Source organism: Centrocercus urophasianus, unplaced genomic scaffold (genome assembly GCF_019232065.1).
Source record: "Centrocercus urophasianus isolate 14NV4802_14NV808 unplaced genomic scaffold, USGS_Curo_1.0 seq_34, whole genome shotgun sequence".
NCBI classification, from domain to species: Eukaryota; Metazoa; Chordata; class Aves; order Galliformes; family Phasianidae; genus Centrocercus; species Centrocercus urophasianus.
This window is the reverse complement of record NW_024884911.1, coordinates 4,086,884-4,105,581: the sequence shown is the minus strand read 5'-3', so window position 1 is coordinate 4,105,581 and position 18,698 is coordinate 4,086,884. Positions and strand designations below refer to the sequence as shown.

At 47.5% G+C, this 18,698-nt stretch overlaps 1 protein-coding gene across 2 annotated transcripts; it reads right to left on the bottom strand.

Annotated features, from left to right (window-relative positions):
* Nucleotides 1-248: 248 nt before the first annotated feature.
* USP20 (ubiquitin specific peptidase 20) lies at nt 249-18,675 on the bottom strand. Of its 2 annotated transcripts, none has more exons than XM_042830609.1 (24): nt 18,597-18,675; nt 16,319-16,422; nt 15,876-15,929; nt 15,150-15,212; nt 14,893-15,006; nt 14,203-14,299; nt 13,947-14,016; nt 13,261-13,374; nt 12,081-12,159; nt 10,342-10,768; nt 9,318-9,458; nt 8,181-8,293; nt 7,579-7,751; nt 7,055-7,149; nt 6,449-6,482; nt 5,957-6,002; nt 5,522-5,702; nt 5,241-5,367; nt 4,956-5,125; nt 4,245-4,326; nt 3,747-3,855; nt 3,260-3,362; nt 2,937-3,008; nt 249-2,279 (listed from the first exon to the last, which is right to left on the bottom strand). In XM_042830609.1, the coding sequence occupies exons 2-24, from the start codon at nt 16,397-16,399 to the stop codon at nt 2,119-2,121; spliced, it is 2,706 nt and encodes a 901-aa protein (XP_042686543.1). In that variant the 5' UTR covers nt 16,400-16,422; nt 18,597-18,675; the 3' UTR covers nt 249-2,118. The 2 variants fall into 2 exon arrangements, with proteins under 2 accessions (XP_042686543.1, XP_042686544.1); XM_042830610.1 differs by having other exon boundaries at nt 9,318-9,455.
* Between the last annotated feature and the right edge of the window lie 23 nt (nt 18,676-18,698).

Genomic DNA, 18,698 nt, shown 5'->3' with positions numbered 1-18,698 from the left:
CAGCTTTCTGAGGTGAACTTGGCTGAACCATCGGGAGCAGGAAGGCTTTGTGCACAGAGGCTGCCTGGGGAGCAGGCGCCCTCCTCTGCCCCAGCTCAGTATCAGCTGATGGACTGCTCAGGAGTTACTGCAAGGCCTCGTGGCAGCAGGAAGCTTGGGGGTTTTTGGTTTTTTTTTTTCATTAGCACCATGAACACGGAGGAAGCTGGCAGAGGCTCAGGCCCTGCAGGCAGGCAGCAGTCGTGCAGTGTGTTGGAAGCACATATATTTATTGTAACGCGTTTTCAGCACAAGTATAACACTGAAGCACAGGAGCATTATTACAATCTGTACAATCCTCTGAACGGCACAGACAACACAGACATGCAGCCCTACAGGCTCTGCAGCTTCCAAGAAGGCTGCAGTGGTGAACAAAGCTGAGAACAATGAGAAATCCCAACAGCAGCTCATTCTTTGACCTCCCCTTGGGCGTATACAGGCATCCAATAAACAAGATAGTGAAATTAACATGCTGAACCATTTACAGGATTTATTTAAAGAAGGATTTGCTGTTTACAGCAATCTTTTGGTCTAAAAAAAATCTGAAGGCCACATTTTTTCCTTTTCAAACTCTTCTGCACTCTTCTCCACGCTCTGTGAGTGAAAGCACAGCCCTCCCTTCCTTTCTCTTTTCCATGGGCCCCCGAGCCCAGGTGTGATGCTGTGGAACCAGGCAGGTTCCAGCACTGTGAACACACAGTTTTGGTCCTCAGCCCAAGAGAGGTCCCCTCTGCCTTGCCAGCTTTGCCTTACTGAGATTCCATTGAAGCTCACTGGAACGCCCTGGTGCCCGCTGTTTGGCTGTGGCCTTGTCTTAGGTGAAGGAAGAACTGTGTAAGAACAGACCTGCTGGGATAGCTAGTGTTCACACTCCCTTGTCCTCCTGCCTCTCTCTGCTGGCTGTTATTACAGTCCACAGCAGCAGCAGACGAGGGAGCACGTTATTTCTATTCATTAAATGAGCAACTGCTTACACAAAGGACATCTGTGCTGAGAAGCTAAATGACCTCAGCACACAGGTGGAGGCTTGTCTGCAGAAAGCAGCTCGTTCCTGAAGCCACTCCACCTGATCAGCCAGGCACCTTCTCCAGTGCTCCAAGAGGGCCCTGCCCACCTGAGCAGACTGTGCAAACATACGGTCACCCTCTTCAGACCCCACTCATCCTTTGTTTCTCATGACAGATGTAAGGACAGATCTGTGCTGACAGCAGGGTCATTCTGAGAAGGGGTTCTGGGCTTACACTGAACAGCTTTGCCCATTGAACAGCTTTGAGTCTAACCTGTGAGGCTGCATCCCATATCTAGCAAGCTGCCAGGAGCTTAAGGGGAAATAAGTACTGAGGGAAGGAGAACTCATCCTCCAGCTTTGTTCTCTGAAAACACGCTGAACGCATGAAATCAGATACGAGGAGCAGAAAATCCTGCCAGGAAGGTGAAGGTGTAACTTTAGGGCTTAGGGGAGAATGAAACAGATATTTCAAAATTAGTCACTTGCAACTGAAGTTGCAGGAATTAGATAAGGAGCAAAACTAGGAAGTTGTGACAACTGTGCACCATCAGCACAAAACTACCAGGAGACCTCGTGGCTTTAGTTAGCTTCAAATAAACAAGTTTCTCTAGTTGCAGTGCTGCTTACTGGAAACATAAATAGTATCTCATTATCTTTACACAGGGTTAAAAAAGGAAAGTGCCAAAAGCAAAACCTGCAAAGGAGCAGAGAATCAGTTTACTGAGGACAAGCTGAGAGTGCTGATTTCTTGTAAGCAAAGAAGAGGGAAAGGCTCAGGTCAAAACACAGGCTAGTAAAGTCCACCTGCAATCTCACCACCAGTTTTTTTTCCCACTGAGGCTACAAAAACCAATTACAGAGAAACTGATTTCCCCCAGTCTTTCGTAGTACCAGCCCTACATCCAGAACCTCATGAAAGGATGGCCAAGGACACCTGCCTTCCCCAAAGTGGTGGTGGGAGCTGCACACACCTTTTGAGTACCACACAAAGGAATAGGTTTGACTCCTCAGGGTTCCCCGTCCATCCACACACAGTTGTGCCGTACCTTCCCTGCCCCATCCTTCACAGATCACACAGCCCAGGTCTCTGCTTCGATCTTCTGCTCCCCATGCAGGTTATCCAGTTCTTGGACCTGGGCCACGTTCGGTCTGACTGCAATCTCTGGGCCGCCTCCATACAGCGTGCTTAAATAAATCCACGTCTCCTCGGAAATCTGCCCGTAATCAGCACCTGAAAAGGACAGCAGCAGTAAGCAGGCACGAAGCCATCAGCTGGAGGGGCTGCTGCATTACACTGTGGAGGATGTCGTCCCCCACCACCTCCCCCTGTACCAGAAGAGCAGGGCACAGCCCTATCTGTGCTGCCCGAAGGAAGCCCCTTAGCAGCAGCGCTCCCACCGCCCTCAGCAGTGCCACCTGCTGCTGGAAGCCACTGAGGCTCCATGGCACTTCAGCCCACAATGGATCTTGTATCTTGAGAGGTAACCAAGATACAAATGCAACCTTCACCTGCCCAGCAGTGCAATGAGGACAGCCCAGGCAGTGTTATCTCACGAGCTGCACCGCAGCTTATGCTGAGTAAAGACAAGTCAAGTGCAACACTACAATAGTGGACAAAAGGAAATGATGGAAAGATGTGGGAATAGCAAAAACAGGAGATGGAGGACCGCAGGGCTTACTACACTAAGTCATATCAGCATGTTGGTCAGTGGGAGCTGCCACTGGAGAACTGAGATGGCACTCAGGGCAGTCAGCACAGGGATGTGCAGAGAGCTCCTCTTCTGTGACACCGTCTTGTTCTGTTACTTCGTTGTTACAGACACACAGATGCAGTGCAATATTCTCCCTCACCTTTCAGGATGCTACAAGACAGCAGCACATGCCTTACCTTGTTTAACATGCATGTGGCCACCCGCTTTTGTGAGTGCAATCTTGCTGTTGTCAATTGGTCCAGGAGGCTCTGCGAGAGGAGAAACAAACACGTCCAGAACCACTGTGCTGCCACCCAATTCACATCATTTCCCATGCTTGTCCTCATTCATTATTTCTGCCCCACCCCAGGGACCTGCAGGCACACTGACTGGCTGCAGACTCCATGCAGCCTCAAGCTGAACCCATCAGGTGCACTGCTTTCTGAGGACACCTAAAAATGAACTTATTTTCATTCTACCTCTCAGCACTGGCAGTTTCCAGCGATCTCTGGCTTCTTACCATTATCCTTCCCTCTGACAAAGGCTTCCCACTCACGGAACCACTGCATGCTGATACAATAGATGACACTTGGAGACTCCTCTGCCAGGAAAGCCTTGTTCAGCTGGGAGAGCAGAGAACAGAAGTGCAGGAAAGATTCAGTCACTGCTGAGGCCAGGGGAGCCCCTTCCTTTAGCTGTAAGGCAGCCTTGCCACTCTTCAGAACAGTCTCTTATTCTGAACAATCCAACGACTCTCTCCACCACCCGTTTCCACTAACTTGTATAGGCAAGAGACTGGAATGGTTTCAAATGTTATTTGTCCATGCACCCACAGGCAGTGTTCCAGCTGCCCCTCTCCATGCTGACACCACTGGGAACCCCACAATCTATCTCCTGTAAATCATATTCTGGAAAACAAGGGCAAGAGTTTTCCACTACCTGTCCACAACAGACTTCCATTTCCTACCTCCACTCTTCCATTGCCTCTGGATGCCTCCCATACAAACCTTGATGAAGGTGTCAATTTCAGTTCTCCTGCGTTTGGCAAGTGCTTCAATCTCCACTTGGCAAATAGAGCACACATACAGATGATTCACTGCAGGGCCACCCCCAAACCTGAGCACAAGAGAGGGAGGGGAATGCAGAACTGCAGGAAAATAGAGTGCTTCCCAGCCCTGAATCCTACACAGATGGATTTTTACACTGCTCCACACAGTGAGGAGAGGTGCACCTGCAGCTCTTTTCTGAATGGAGAGCATAGACTTTATGCAACACAGTGAGGTCACAGTACTGTTGTGAGACAACACACTGACACAGCTCATTTTGGTTTACTTTAGTAGGGCCTCCCTAACACAAGTCTTGTCAGTCCTCACCAAGTGCTGCATGCCCTTGAGGTGCCATGGTAAGGCATTATACCTTGGATGGTGCCTCAGATGGAAAGACCCCAGGATGACAGACTGTCTAGGAAAACAAAATGGGACAAAGAATGAAATGGCCATATTCACCTGTTGTAGAGATACTCCCACACATTCTGGGGCAGAATCACAACCAGGTCATCAATGTAATGGTATTTATTAGGAGGGATCCCTGGAGGAAAGGCAAGAGGGAGAGTGAACAACAGAATTCTACTGCTGGTTAAAGACAGAAACAGGAGAAAGACCTTCCTTACTGAAAACTCCCCCATTCCAGCATTTGCTTCCTCTAATGGAAGTCACTCAAGAGTTCACTGACTGGAAGTTTCTCAGTTCAAGGTGCTAGTTTCTAATCAAGTGCTTCCTTCCTAATTGTGAATACACACACACGAAGGCTCCCAGGCACAAGAGATGAAAGAGAGCACTAAAAACGTGGTATCAGGTCTCTTCAGGAACGTGTGCTCCATTCTCCAAACACTGAAGGACAACCTTGCAGATAGGGTAACACAGATAAATGTTGCTTCATCTGCTTTCTACAGATTGGTTTTTAAAAACAAGCAGAGAATTGCACACTGTTGTTTCCCAGCACTAGGCATTCCTCTGTGCCTCTGATCAGGACAATGGAGCAACTGTCTCATTTCTCCTTGAGTGGGCTGAAGCTTTTGCCAGCGAGGCAGATTCTACCACAGCATGTGCTGTGACAGGACTACAGCTGGAGCTTTTTTTTCTGTGCTTGTTAAAGCACCAGCAAACAAGAAGGCACAGCTGAAAGTTGCTTTTCTGGGTTCAGCAGCACCATCTTACCTCCATGAGAGCACAGAAAGGTGTGATTGGTGATGGGACCAGGCTCAGCAAATGTGTTAAATTTGTTGAGCCACTCTCGAGAGATGTAGAACTGGAGTAAACTGTGCTCCTTCATGCTGGCAAGGGACACAACTTTCTGACGCTCTCGCACAGCCTCTTCACTGCTTTTCCTTCAGTGGAGAAAGGAGGAGAAAATGAAGCAATTCTTCTACTCTTAGTTTTCCATACACATTTCTAAGTACTCTGCAACCAGGACAGAACTGCTCCATGCAGAGCACTGCTCACCTGTAGAACAAGACGTAGGCTTCTGCGTTCTGTACCACAGTCTCATGGACCTCAGTGACATACTGGTCATCAAACTCGTACCACTGGCCATTGATCACGTTCTGACAGTAGGCTATGTAATGCCCACCTGTAACAGGAAACACTGCAGCTGAAATCCAGAGTGCAGACGAAACTCAGGCTCTCCCAGAAGAGCTGCAGCCCAGCCCTTGAACACGCTTTGCTTTGCTCATACTCCTCTTGTTCTTGCTCACTTCTGCCATGCACTCACAAGAAGGACTTACTGCCTGCTGTGCCATGATGGCAGATGACTGACAGCAGATCATAGGTGGTGATCTGGGAAACACACTCCTTGGCCAGGAAAGGCCGCAGATCCAGCCCTTCCAAGGGGAAGGAGACGTGGCTGTTGATCTTGAAGGAATACATCACCTCATGCCGGAACCGCTTCAAGTGGATGCAGAGAATCTAAAAGACCAAAGACAGAATACAACAGTTTTGCTGTGGGCATCCTGATCCAAAAGCTTCTCTGTGCACCTTATCTTTGCAAGGGTCTTTTTTTTGCCTGTTATGAATCCTGCTGGCTCATCAAAAATCTCTTCTGGTCTATGCAGAGCTTTGCCACCGAAACAAACTGCTGTGTCAGTTCCACCTCTACCCTCTTTACCTCCTCAAACAGAGTCTGCTGAATGAAAAGTAAGAATCAAGGCACTCTTACTCACCTCTGGTAGCCGGAGGACTTTGCAGTACTTTACTCCATTCCTCAATCTGAGGCAGGAAGAGAAATCAGCTGTGAGAACATGCTCAAGCAAAGGGACACCAAAAGGCAAGGCAACTGTCTGGCTGCACCTTGCTCACTTTGAAATTCAAGACAGATCCTGATTTCAGCAGCAACAAATTCAGGCTCCCTGCAGCACCCTTATCAAATGAGGCATGGCACGAGCAGCTTGTCACACTTCTTCCTTCTCATGCAGTAGCTACCAAGCTACATCCTTATTCACACCCTTCTTGTCTCTTTCCTCCCCTTGAAGCCAGCACTTTTTCTACCCCTCCACGTCAGTGAACTCTCAAGAGTGGAACTCTGGAGCAAGGCAAGGCAGACTTTACATGGCACCCAGCAGAAGAGATGTGCAGGGAGAGGATGCAGCAAAAGGTTTAACAGTAGTATGAAGTAATAAAGTTCAGAAATAACCATGCAGATAACACAGACTTACTTTTTACACCTTTCACAACTGTACATGTTGTCCCCTATAGATGAAGAGAAGAGAGCAGTTATGCACTTACTCAGAGCACACAACTCTAGAATTGATACATTTCCAGCCTGTGCAGAAACATTACACTGAGTGGCTTCTTAGGGAAACCAGGGTGAGAAGAGATCAAAACAAGCATTTCCCTCAGTAAGGGTGGGAAGGACAATGTAATCAGCCAGCAGAAAAATCCATACTGCTCACCACTGCAAGTGAACAGCAAAACGTTTAAGTCCCCTAGGGCCTAAGGAATGGACAGAGAAAGTGAAGAAGCGAGGAAGGCTGAAGAGCCATTGTAACTCAAAAAAGCCACCAAGAGCCACGCAAGCTTCCAGCTAAGAACACTTATTTGGATTCCAAATGAAAAAGCAACACCTCTGAGCAGATGGGAAAACTCATTTCTGAGTTTCTATGAGGAGCTGAACTGTCAGGTTGTAGTAGTGCCAGTCCCTAAGTGAGATAAATATTAAAGCAGGCTTTCTAGATGTAACGTGCCCCCAGAATGCTTGTGAAAGATTCCTACATGCAGTTTTTCTTGGTTTTGGCTGTCAGACCCCACTGAAGCAAACTCACCCTTCAACTCATCCGCTGCAAAAAAGGCAGCAAGACAATCCTCCAGTGTCACGACAGGACCCCAAAACCAGCTAGGGATACAGGACACCACAAACCTACAGAAGAGAGGGAATCAGGAGAAAGAGTTGCATGAAAGCAGGTGGACACTTTGGCTTACAAAAGTCCCAGCAGATGGGCTTTCTTCTGGCTGCTGATTATAAGCTCATCACCCAAAGGCACAGGGAAAGCTGATGCTCCCACTGTAACTGCTCAGCCTAGAAGTAATTTGCACAGCTACTCTGGTAATGTGCTCCAGAGGGCAAGACAGAGCTAAAGGCAGCAACGGGGGACCATCATTTGCACAAGAGATGTCAAGGGCAATTACAGAAGCAGAGCAGCGGCAGCAAGTGGTTCATGTGAAAAAGAAAAGAGCAAAACAGAACTGGGGTACCACACAGTGTCCTATTGCAGGGAACACCTCACATTTCTGCTGAAAGCACACAGGGCAAACCCCAGAAGAAAGAGCCCCCACAAGGTGAACCCACCTCCGGATGTACTCCATGATGAAAGCAATCCAGCCTTGCGAGGCGTAGTTGTCCCCACACGCCCCTGTCTTAGCTGGCACGCTTTGGTAGATGGCAGAGTGCAGCTTGGCCAGGTCCTCCTTCCCTGGGATTGGGAGTGAGAGGTCTTGGAATGTCTCCACTGTCGTAGAAACCTGGAAATATCCAAGAGGAAAAGGCCTGGGTTTCCTGGGCATGGAATGAAGCCAGGACTTGACTTCCATCGCTTTTTAGCACTGCAGAAACCTGACCTGGCAGTAACAGCAACTTGCTCAGGATAGTTCTTCTTACCTACTGTCAGTAGGAGGACTTTCACCATCTTTATGTACAGTTGGAATTTGTTTTCTGATGTGAATGTGACAGTGCTAGACCAACTCAGTGGCACAGATAAGCAAACATCACTATAGAGGCTGGAAATTTCCTGGCATGGCAGGTCTCAAACACCTCCCACCTGCCAAGATTTTAGCAGGCCTGCTGCATCCCACAGCATGGAAACAGAAAGCTTCATTGCAAAAGAAAAAAAAACGTGCTCTATAAGGTCTATAGAAGACTGCTCTTTGACCAACAGCTCTCAGGACACTCACTCTGTCACAGGTGAGGCACTGCACCAGGCTGAGAATGGAGCCATCAAAGATATCAGAGATCACACTGCGATAACGAAGTTCTTTCTTCTTTTTCCCAGAAGCCTGCATCTGGGCTGAAAGAGACACAGAGACAGCATGTAGCAACACTTTCTCAGTCTCCTGTCTAAAGCAGAGTCACACAGTCACAAGACAGGCACTGATCCTGTATGCTTTGGACTATGCTTTGCTCTAAGCTTTACATTTTACTTCCTTTCTCCTTAGCCTGTCTGTGTACTTTGTCTTTTTTTTTCCTCTCCTTCAGCATTTACCACGTTTGTCAGGTTGTCAGAAGACTCTCCACAGCAGTGAGTGGCCAAGCACACAGTTTTGCTTAACAACAAACCCCCTCCCTATGCACACGTGCAGGGAGACAGAGTGCTTTTCATCAGGCCAGAACATCTGTGGCTGTGCTGACCTCAGCCAAGAGGCCAGGGCACAGTTCTGGAAAGAATGTTATTACTGAACAGCTGTAGAGACAATGGTGTAAGTACATGCCATTGTGTTTGGTGGCTTTGCAATACCGAGAGATTTTCTTCTGCAATTTGCTTGTGATTAAGAGGCCAGTTTGACAAGAACAGAAGCCAGGCTCCAGCCTGAAGCCTAACAATGCTTCCAGCAGCAGACTGATGTTTGCAGTCTATTACTGTGAGCTCATGATGTCAGAGCCCAGGAGCTCTCCCTCAGTAACTTCATCTTATGGTTCCTTGACTCACAAGCAGTAAGTGCAGGTCTGGCAGACAAACGTTCTCACATCTCCACACTTCCCTGAAGAGACAGAGCTGTGTCTGGGACTTCATAGCTCTTTCATCACTAACAAACACCATGCAAACACATACTTGGAAATCATTTCATGCTCCAATGGAAAAGCATACTAGAACAGCTTCTCTATCCAAACCCTGACTTTACCTGCAAGTTTACTGTAGTCTTTACCTGGTACGACTTTAAAAAGCACTGATGTTCCAGGGGAATCAGCACTGCTTAGAACTGCTAATCAAGGATCGTGGAGCATTCTTTCTCTCTTCCGCAAACGAACCCCTCCTCCTCCACTCCACATGTTCCCTTCTGCCTCACAGCATGCACCTGACTGCCCTGCACTACCTTTCTTGAGTACATAGGAAGGTCCAAGCCTGGCAGGACTGGAGCGAGGAGGACTGCTGGAGAGCTTGGAGTGCATTTCGTGGTGGACCGGACTGCAGGGGCGCGAGGAGCAGCGCACGTAGGCATCATTGTCAGGTTCTGCTGGGAAAAAGAGAAGGCAGAAGATGAAAACCCATCCTGAAAGGCAACTGTGTTACAGTGGGTGTCAGCCCAGCTCTGTTCCAGCACAGAACCTTTCCCAGCACTCACAGTTCAGTCATTACTGACTGTCCTATTTGCACAGGTTGGTAGATACAGCACTCTCAGTGCATGGGTAAGAGTGCAGAACTAATAATTATTAAAAAAACCACCAGCCAATCCACCACTTTTTCACACTTGTGACTAATTAGGTTTTACAGCTTGCTCCTGTATCCCTTATCCACACAAACAGCATTGCTGCCTTCAGTGCCAGCTGGCAGAGTAAGGCTCTTATATAACGATAAGTGTTGAAAGATGGGATGTGTTCACTTTGAGGTGCCTCCACACCTACGTCTTAACAGCTGCTCTTTTCTTTTCCCTGAGATACAGAAATGCACCAACTGTGCATCACCCTTTTCTCCCCACAAAGTCCATGATCCAAGATTAACCAACAGCCACTTCCACATCTTTCTCACAGCCAACATTTCCCCAGGCCAGTCTGTTAGATAAAGCCACATACGTACATAAAACCTTTTTCTCAGCTGGGAAAAATACAGAAATATCACTTCTGCAGGTTTAGCAGAGACAGCTACCACTGCCTTTAGGATGCAGGCTGCACTCAGCCTTGTGAGCACTCTAGCCTGGCTAAGCTCCCCAGCTCACTCTGCTTTTCTTACAGAAGCAACCATGCACAAAGGCAGAACTACTGCCAGGGACAATGCAGAAAGCCTTGGATGCAAAATCTTCTGAAACCCACTGAAGGAACACACCATTGTGTGCTGTCGTTGCACCCAGTGCAGGAATACAACACGTCTTCTCACAAATAACACAACTGGCAGAGTTGTACCTGGTGTCCTGCATGGGCTGGCAGGACGGGGAGCTGGGAGCATCTCAGGTGAGGCTCTGCCATCCATTGCCATCATAGTGGTATCAACATCCGCATCCTCATCCACCTGCTCCGAGTTGCTGCGCCGATGGCCGCAGGAGAACTTTCTGTCCTTCATCCTCTCTTTTTCAGAGATCCCTCTCCCTCCTTCATCCTGGATCAACAGCTCTGTCTCTCCCATGCTCCCTGTGGTCCGGCTTTGACCATCTCCTTCACCCCTGTCACTGCTGGAGTCACAGGAGAGGAACTCATCCTCCGAAGGGCTTCGGTCACCCTCGCGCTTGTCATCCTGGTCACCCATATCCAAATCTCGTGTCTCTGCAACAACTGGTTCCTTCAGTTCTTCATGAAGCTGGTCCATCAGACAGCGCAGGAACTCCTGAGTGTCCTGAAAACAGGATTCATTCTGTGTTAGTACACATCCATCCAGAATTCAGGCAAGTAAGAAGCCCAAAAGAAGAGCTGGCTCCATTCACAGCCTCAGTTCTACCCACAGAAGTTATCAGCTTCTGCAACATCAGGAGACTCTCCTAAAGCAGAGAGTACCACAGAGATTTATCAACATGTCTGATCAGCAACTGTCTTTAATTCCTATTGATAAAAGAACCACTTTTTATCCAGATGCATTTATCCGAAAGACAGGATGAAAGCTAGACTGCCATTGCAACGTGCAAACCACAGAATGGCTTAGCTTGGAAGGGACCCTAAAGATAATCCAGTTCCAAATCCCAAACTATGACCTTATTTATCAGGGTGCTACCACTGCTAAGAGGCAAGAGACCTGAGGAACCAAAGGCAGCAGCCCACAGAGAACACACTCTGAACAACATGACTGTTTTCAGGATCGCTGACTTCTGCTTATGGGAATCCCTCTTTTATAGAGGGCAGATTAAAATCTTTAATAAATAGGCAGTGGAACCAGAAGCCAAAGACTGCACAGCAAGGAGCAAGCTCCTAAATTTACAATGCATGGTAAAAAAACCCTGATATGTTGGCTTCAAAGCAGCCGCTGGAAAGCAATCTGCTATTTTGACAACTTCAGAAAGATAATTATGATGTTTCTGTTACTTTAACGAAGCTTGACTCTCAGCCTGCTCTGCCTTGCTTTCAACTTTCTCTTTAGAGCTGACTTTTCCAATCCAACATACTTCACATCAAAGATAAATACAGAAATCCTCTCATTCGTCATTACTTTTATCTTCTGTTTTGACTTGCTGTCAGCACCACAGTTTAGACAGCCTGTCTACTGTCACCTCTTCTGTAAATTTTCTAATCAAACACAGTTTGATGTTTACATTTTATTCTTAAGAATAAACACTGGAAGCCACGATAAAAACCTCAAAGAAAAAGATATTATCTTTAAAGATTTAGTTAGCTGCAATTCCCCCAAAAAAGAACACAGAACACGGGCATCTTTAGCTTCTTAGTACAAATGCATCCAGATTTCCCAGCTCTAACACGAATAACACCTAACTTCTGTGGCATGTCCCAATAGATCTCCAAGCCCTTCACAAAGGAGGTCACCGTCACAACTTTAGAGGTGAGAAAGCAGGAAGGTGCACTGATGCAGTAACAGCAAGGTCTCCCACCCGAGGGCTCCATCAGATCATTAGGACAGACACAGAACAAGTGTGACACCCAGTACAAGCTCCTCTCTCTGAACACAAGCAGAGCTGCTGCAGTTTTTGCTGAGGCCCCACCTGCTGAGCATAGCCTCGGAACATGGGGTTGACGAGTTTAATTCCATGAGACAGGCTGCTTGGAACAACATAACTTGGCCTGTGTAGATATGGAGGAAAAAACAACAAAAGTTAGCTTGCTTATCAGGCCTGGAGCCAGTTTGTGTAATAAGCAACAGCACAGGGTGTGGTAATTAGTTAAGGAGGACAGAAGATAATTATGCACCCACAAAGCCTGGACTTCATTTATACATCACCCAGCGGATAGAGAAATGAAGAGAGGGAAAACATCTCCCAGTCATTTCACTCTCTCCTTGCAGAGAACCTTTCCCTAGAGCACGCTGTAACTTGAAGCTCTATGCACACCTGGAATTGTCTCCAGTGATTCTCCCCAGAGCAGCGAGTTGCTTGCTTTGATTTTGCAGCAGCATGTTTGACAGGCGGGCTGCTGGAGGACCAGCATTGAGGTAAGTCAAAACCAGTAAGAAATTGATATGATAGTGCTTCAAAGGCTACAGCCCACTGCATGAATACACAGTACTGCTCTGCATCTTGTTTATCCCTTGTTAATAACTAACACAAAGCAAACACACAATGCCATTCAGATTCCTAGCTCGATTTTTCCCCCAATTTACTAGTTTCACAGAACAGACATCTTTACATTTCAACAGAGCTGCATTCTTTTACACTGTGTTACAGCAGTCTAGAATTTGAACCAGTAGAAAGCATTTCTCAGAAAGTCACCTGTATTTTTCATTTTTTGGTAAAAGCTCAGTGTCAGATCTCTATCACTTCTTCCATCCAAATCATCAGTCTCTGATGATCACGAGCAGTTCCTTCAAGTGCTGATTAGTCCATGCAGTGTGCTCAGAAATAGCAGAGAATGTTCCCTCATCACACCATTTCTTACTGCATCACCAACAGAAAAGCTATAAAGAAATCTCTTCCTTTTTAAAGTTACAACATTAAGAATGCCTTCTTTCTATCACTTACATCACTGCCCATTTTTTATCACCAGCAGCATGAGATGGGAACTCCTAGACAAGAGGGAATCCCAGCACACCTGTCTGCATAGGATTTGAACTGTCTGCCTCAGAAGATGCACTTAGCACTGCAGATGCCATTTCTTTTTGCTGATGACACAGTTCAGAACTAACACAGATATGAAATCTGTACAGATGAGAACAGAGTGACCACTCACCGTTTCTTATGCCAAACCTCAGACACCAGCTTCTGGTAACTTTTGCATAGTGCTGGTTTCTTATCTGTACGGACCAGACCACCACACTCCAGAAAAAACTGTGTGAGAGGTGGGCTGCAAGAGAACAAGAAGAATTCAGAGCATAGAAATTTCTCCTCTGCCTCTATTTAAAGACTTATCAAAACTTAAATGCATCTCTTTTTGAAAACACACTTAAGACAGTGTTTTTAAATCAAGGGAAGAAGTGATTCTAGATGCAAACTTGATTTCTGCCTATAAATGAGAACAGAAGGCTGATCTGAATCACAGCACAGAGATCCTGAAACTGGTTTTCAGCAGAATGGCTAATGAATATCTTACAGTGTGGGTTGTTGGAATGATACCACTGTACAGAACAGAAATATCACACGTTTTCTCACATAGCAAATACGTTTTGGTCATGGTGTAAAGGAGTTTTACTTCCAGCATTCACCTAAAACAAATCTTACACACAGCCACAAGTTGCTATTCACTCATTTTCCTACTGCAGAACTTCTGTTTTCCCAAACACTAAATTTTTCATGTTCCTTTTTCTGAAGCTAGCCTGGCTGATCCTTGCACAACTAAGGAAGGTGTCAGATCAGAGGTGCCTCTGCTGATAGCAGTGATGTCTAGTAGAAGACTGGACTAAAGGCCCTAGTGCCTACCAGTTAGAGAGAGCCTGAAGTGCTGCATTCATGTAGCAGGAGTTCCCAAGATTTTTCATTCCAGTAAGGCCTAAAGCACAAACAAGAGAAGCATGAAACACTTTCCAGAAGTGCTGCTTTCTGTATTCTTTCCCAAAGGAGAAATGATGTGACCCTTTCTGGGCTCTGCACTCTGCTGCTAGGATCCTCTCAGTGCAGGTCCTACAGATTGCAGAGTTACCCTCACAGCTCTTCCATCAACTTGATGCAGGGTTACCTCTTGGTTTCAAGTCATCATCCTCTGATTCGGATTCGCCTTCATCAGCCACTGCAATTGGAACAGCTTTCAAAGGGTGAGCAGGCAACGGAGAATCCTAAATTAAAGACAGAAAATAACCATCAGCAAGAGTCCTGCTTCAAAAGTTGAGCTGTGAGAAATATCTTAGATGTAAACTTAGCCAGCCTTTAAAAGGGCACACTCAGAAGAGAAGAACCAGTTGTACTGCCTGTCCTTCTCAGTAATGCATGCAGGGAATGGAAATGGCACCCCTGTTGCTTCCAGTATTAATGATGAAAGAGGCACTGGGAACATGGGAACATGCAGCAGTGTTACAAGTACACACGTGTGGAGACTGACAGCTGATTTTTTATTTTAAATGAAGCTGTCACAGCTGTTGTGGCTCCTCCCAGAAACAGAGACCCCCCAGAAGAAGCCAGGAGAGGTTAAAGAAAAAAATCAACATGGATATTCAAGTCAATGGAAGCCTTCCTGCAGGGAGATTCTGCAAGGCAAAGCTGCTGGTCCTCCGACCACAGGCAGCCACCTTCAGTGAAAGAGTTCCTGACGTGACAGCAGCCTGGGCAACAGTGGAAATTTCTTGGCTAATTTTGCAACAAGGAAACACAAAGTTTGCCAAGCATTCAGCCTTCCAGGCTGCCACACACCCCCTGGTTCACTGAACTTTACCGAGGGCGACTGCGTGTGCGCTGCCAGCCGCTGGTCCAGGAACACCTCCTTCTCACAGGCGTAACACCAGACCCGAAAAGTGGTCAGATTCACTGTCAGGTTGTGCTTTTTGGCCTAGAAATTAAAAGGATGAGATAATGATTTGACAGCTGGGTGAACTCGAAGCACACAACAACCGAATTTGGGCAGAAAAGGATTAAGTAATGGGAATAATTCAGCCCTCTCTGTCTTAAGATGGACAGTAGTGAAATGCTTACCTGTGCATGAAGGGTGCTGTGGTCAGCAAAGGACTCCCCACAGCCAACGTAAGGACAGCCAATCTGGTGAGAGAAAGAGCAAAACTACAATGGCACACGAAATGAAACCCTTCACAAAATGGGTGCAGCCCCAACCCCACCAACAACTGCAGCTTCAGAACTGATCTTGCCATTCTTCTCAACTGCTTTTCCTTCCAGGGCTCAGAATAAGACAGATAACTGGAACTGATGAATTTAAGAAAGAAAACCCAAAATCAGGTTTGCACCCACGTAATTCCCCATTCCAAGCTAACTGCTCCAACAGGCTCATCTGACCAGACTCCAAAAGTCTGGGTACTCCAATGTCAAAGCAAACTGCCTCTGCCCACCAAATGCCCTTTGTTGATCCTTTCTGCCCCACTGCCCCAAACACCATCCTCAGAGATCTCACACTTGCAGCTTCTCTTTGCAGCTGCCTGCAGAGGCACCCAATGCAGGGCATTCCTACCGTGGCTATCAGGGAAAAATCAGCTGTGAAAAGAGCACTGTTACACCATGATATATTCTGACAGCATTAGCTTTTAATTTATGGAGACTTTTTCTTGGAATCCATCAAAAAGCAGTGGATATTTCTATTGTGTACACCCAGCTTTGCTTCCATCTCTTCTTTTCTGGTCCAATACATTTTTGAATATGTTGAACAGAAGTCCCACCATATCATCCACACAAGCAGCAAGCCGTTCTTACCTGAAGACAAGCCCAGAGATTTGGTCCCACAGCTCCACATGACTGGCAAGTTCCCTGAATATTCATGATTAAAAAAAAAAAGGTTTGTTTGCAAGTCTGCTTTTTAAGTAACCCTATCCTTCAAGAGCGAGAAACCCCTCTATGTGGCAGGCCTCCCCTGCCTGCAGCTCAAACCATTCCTTAAATCCATGCTTCCAATGACACACTTTGCAGTGTGTTAGATAAGTGACATGTTTGAGCAGGATAAAACGTCAGTGAGAAATGCACCAGATGGAACTGACAAAGGCTCACTTGATGGGCCGTGTGCAAGGTACAACAACGGTGGAAAAAGAGTTTCTGCCTCTTCTGTACAGTGATTGGCAGCGTCTTCTATGAAGAGCAAGCATGCAGAAGCATGTACAGCAGCAAAAAGGGAAGGGGCTGATAACCAGAACACCCTGTACCTTGGATTTGAGCAGCAGATCATCCCTGGTCACCTCTCCTATGGAATCCAGGTGAGGGCAAATGTCTCTTGTATCCTCCATTCTCACTGCAGGAAGGTGTTGTCCTGGGACAAGAAAGGACAGTCCTGTTTTGTTACAGTCAGAACTGCTCTCACAGACAGCAAGAAGATAAATTAGCCTAGTTTTTATATCAGCAAATCAGAAATTAAGATGTAAGGTTCAAAGAGATCAAATCACATCTACGTGTGATGCAGTGCTCTCAGCTCACAGTTCCATCCTGTTGCTGACTGGCAGTGTTTGGTACCTCAGCAGTGAGCAGGACGACGCTCAGCCAGACCCAAAACCCACACCTGACCTCCTAGAAACTGGGTTGTAAAATGGTGGGGAAACAAATGTGGTGATCTGAACTTCATTCCTCTTGCCAAACATAAACACGCAGCACAAAGAGATGCAGATCTAATTAACTTGGTTGCATGAAACTTAGATTAAAAGCAAAAGGGCGCAGCAGCCCAGGACAAGTACCTGGCATCTGGGGGCATTAAAAACATGACTGCTGTTTAAATGAAGCTGCACAAGAGGGAATTGGACTTAGAAGATCTCTAACTGATAAACCATCTTCAGTCTCTGAGGAATTTATCATTCAATAGGTGGGTTTTGAACAACTCTCAAAGACCGATGGAGCTGTTCTGCACAGCACTGCAGGCACAGAGGATTTCTCAGCTGCATGCTTATGAGCACCACAGACACTTTCATGGTGCTCCACGGGTGTGTTAAAGACTTCAGACATGCCTCAGTAATATGCAGATGTAAAAAGAAGATGAAAAGATCATTCTCCTAAACGTAGCTCAAGTAACCTCGCTTGGGGCTGTTAAAATGAAAAGGGGGGAAAATAAAGTAGAAGTGATATTAACAGCACAGACTGGGATCCACACTATTGCTATTGGCTGGAAGGGAAAAAGGTGTGAAAAGCTCAAATCACTACAAAAACGAGACCCAAAATTCGGATGAACTTAGGAAGTTAACAACTCCAGGAGCACAGCCTCTGCTCTCTGCTGTTTTCTTATTTCATTAAAAAGAATTTCCAGTGCTACCTGATCCAAATCACTGGCAGCAGGAGAATAATAATAATAACAAAGGGGATAAACACATAAACCATTGCAGCAACTCTTATCCTGGGAGCTGAAAAGCTTGCCTAGCACAAGACAAATCCCACAGATACTTTTATAACAGCATCTCTGCAGCACTCCTGAACTGAAAGAGCAAAGAAGAACTGGAAGGAATCACATTTCTGTACTGCAAACACAGCAGTGACTGCAGGCAGCATCCCAGCAGCCTGGGATGAGCCGCTTAAGAGCAACTGGGAGAGCTCAGGAGCTTCACGGAGAAACGAAACGCTGCCACGTAACACACAGGGATTTAGAAGCCAAGTGCCAAGAGCGCAGTGCTGTGACTGACGCACAGAACTGGGGCACTTTCAGGCTCCGTGTTCCTTCATCAGAATGGGCTCCTTTTCGCAGACACAACAGCAGACCCAACTCTAAAACAAACCACCTATCCATGCTGTTTCTGCTCTTCCGGCTTCTCCCATTTCCTCACTCCCCTTCCTTCCCTCCCCCAGAAAATCGAATGAACAAAACCTTGTTTTAAAACTCCGGACCGCTTCAGCTCCCCCACCTGAGCCAAACGGGGGTTTTGTATTCAGAGCGCACAGCACGGCCTTACGGACTGTTACAGCCCCCTACCCGAGACCAGCACTGCGCCTCTCAGCCAGCCCGTGCCGGGATGCTGATGCTCCCACCCCGAGTTTGTTTTTATAAATAAAACGAAAAGCGTCACTTTCACCTCCCAGCCACAACGGAGCGCATCAGGAGCGTTCAGCGCAGGCCTTAGGGCCGCGATGCTCCCAAGCGCAGCTCAGGAAACTCGGAGTTACACAATAAATCCCCGACGGAGCGCTGAGCTCCGCCGTCAAAAAACCCCGGCATGCGATGGGAGCGCAGCGCCCGCAGCGCCGTGGGTCCGCCCGTCCGTCCCGCCGGTCATCCGTATGGGACAGCAGCCCGCCCCGCCCCGCAGCCCCGCCAGCTCCCACCGCCTCCCGCTGCTCGGTTCTTCGCTCCCTACCCGCACCGCAGCCCTCAGCCGCCGCCGTTACACGGAGGGCCGCAGAGCGCAGCGCAGCCCACCCCGGGGCCTACGGGCAGCGCGGAGCGCGGAGCGGACCGCCGTGACACGCGGCTATTGCGGGGGACGCCGATCCCCGGGCCACCCCTCTCACCTGCGGGGCCCGACCCCACCGGGGGCTGAGCGCTTGGGAGACCGCGCCCGGCGCTGCGGGAGGCGGCGGTGGGGCAAGCGGAGCCGCGGGCGCCGGGCGGGC

Bases quoted from the DNA above. Each gene is read 5' to 3' on its own strand.
- USP20 (XM_042830609.1), bottom strand. From the start codon at position 16,399: ATGGAGGATACAAGAGACATTTGCCCTCACCTGGATTCCATAGGAGAG. The intron at 15,213-15,875 runs GTAAGAACGGCT...TTCTCTCACCAG, and splicing joins ATCTCTGGGCTTGTCTTCAG to ATTGGCTGTCCTTACGTTGG. The intron at 7,150-7,578 runs GTGGGTTCACCT...TCTCTTCTGTAG, and splicing joins ATCATGGAGTACATCCGGAG to GTTTGTGGTGTCCTGTATCC.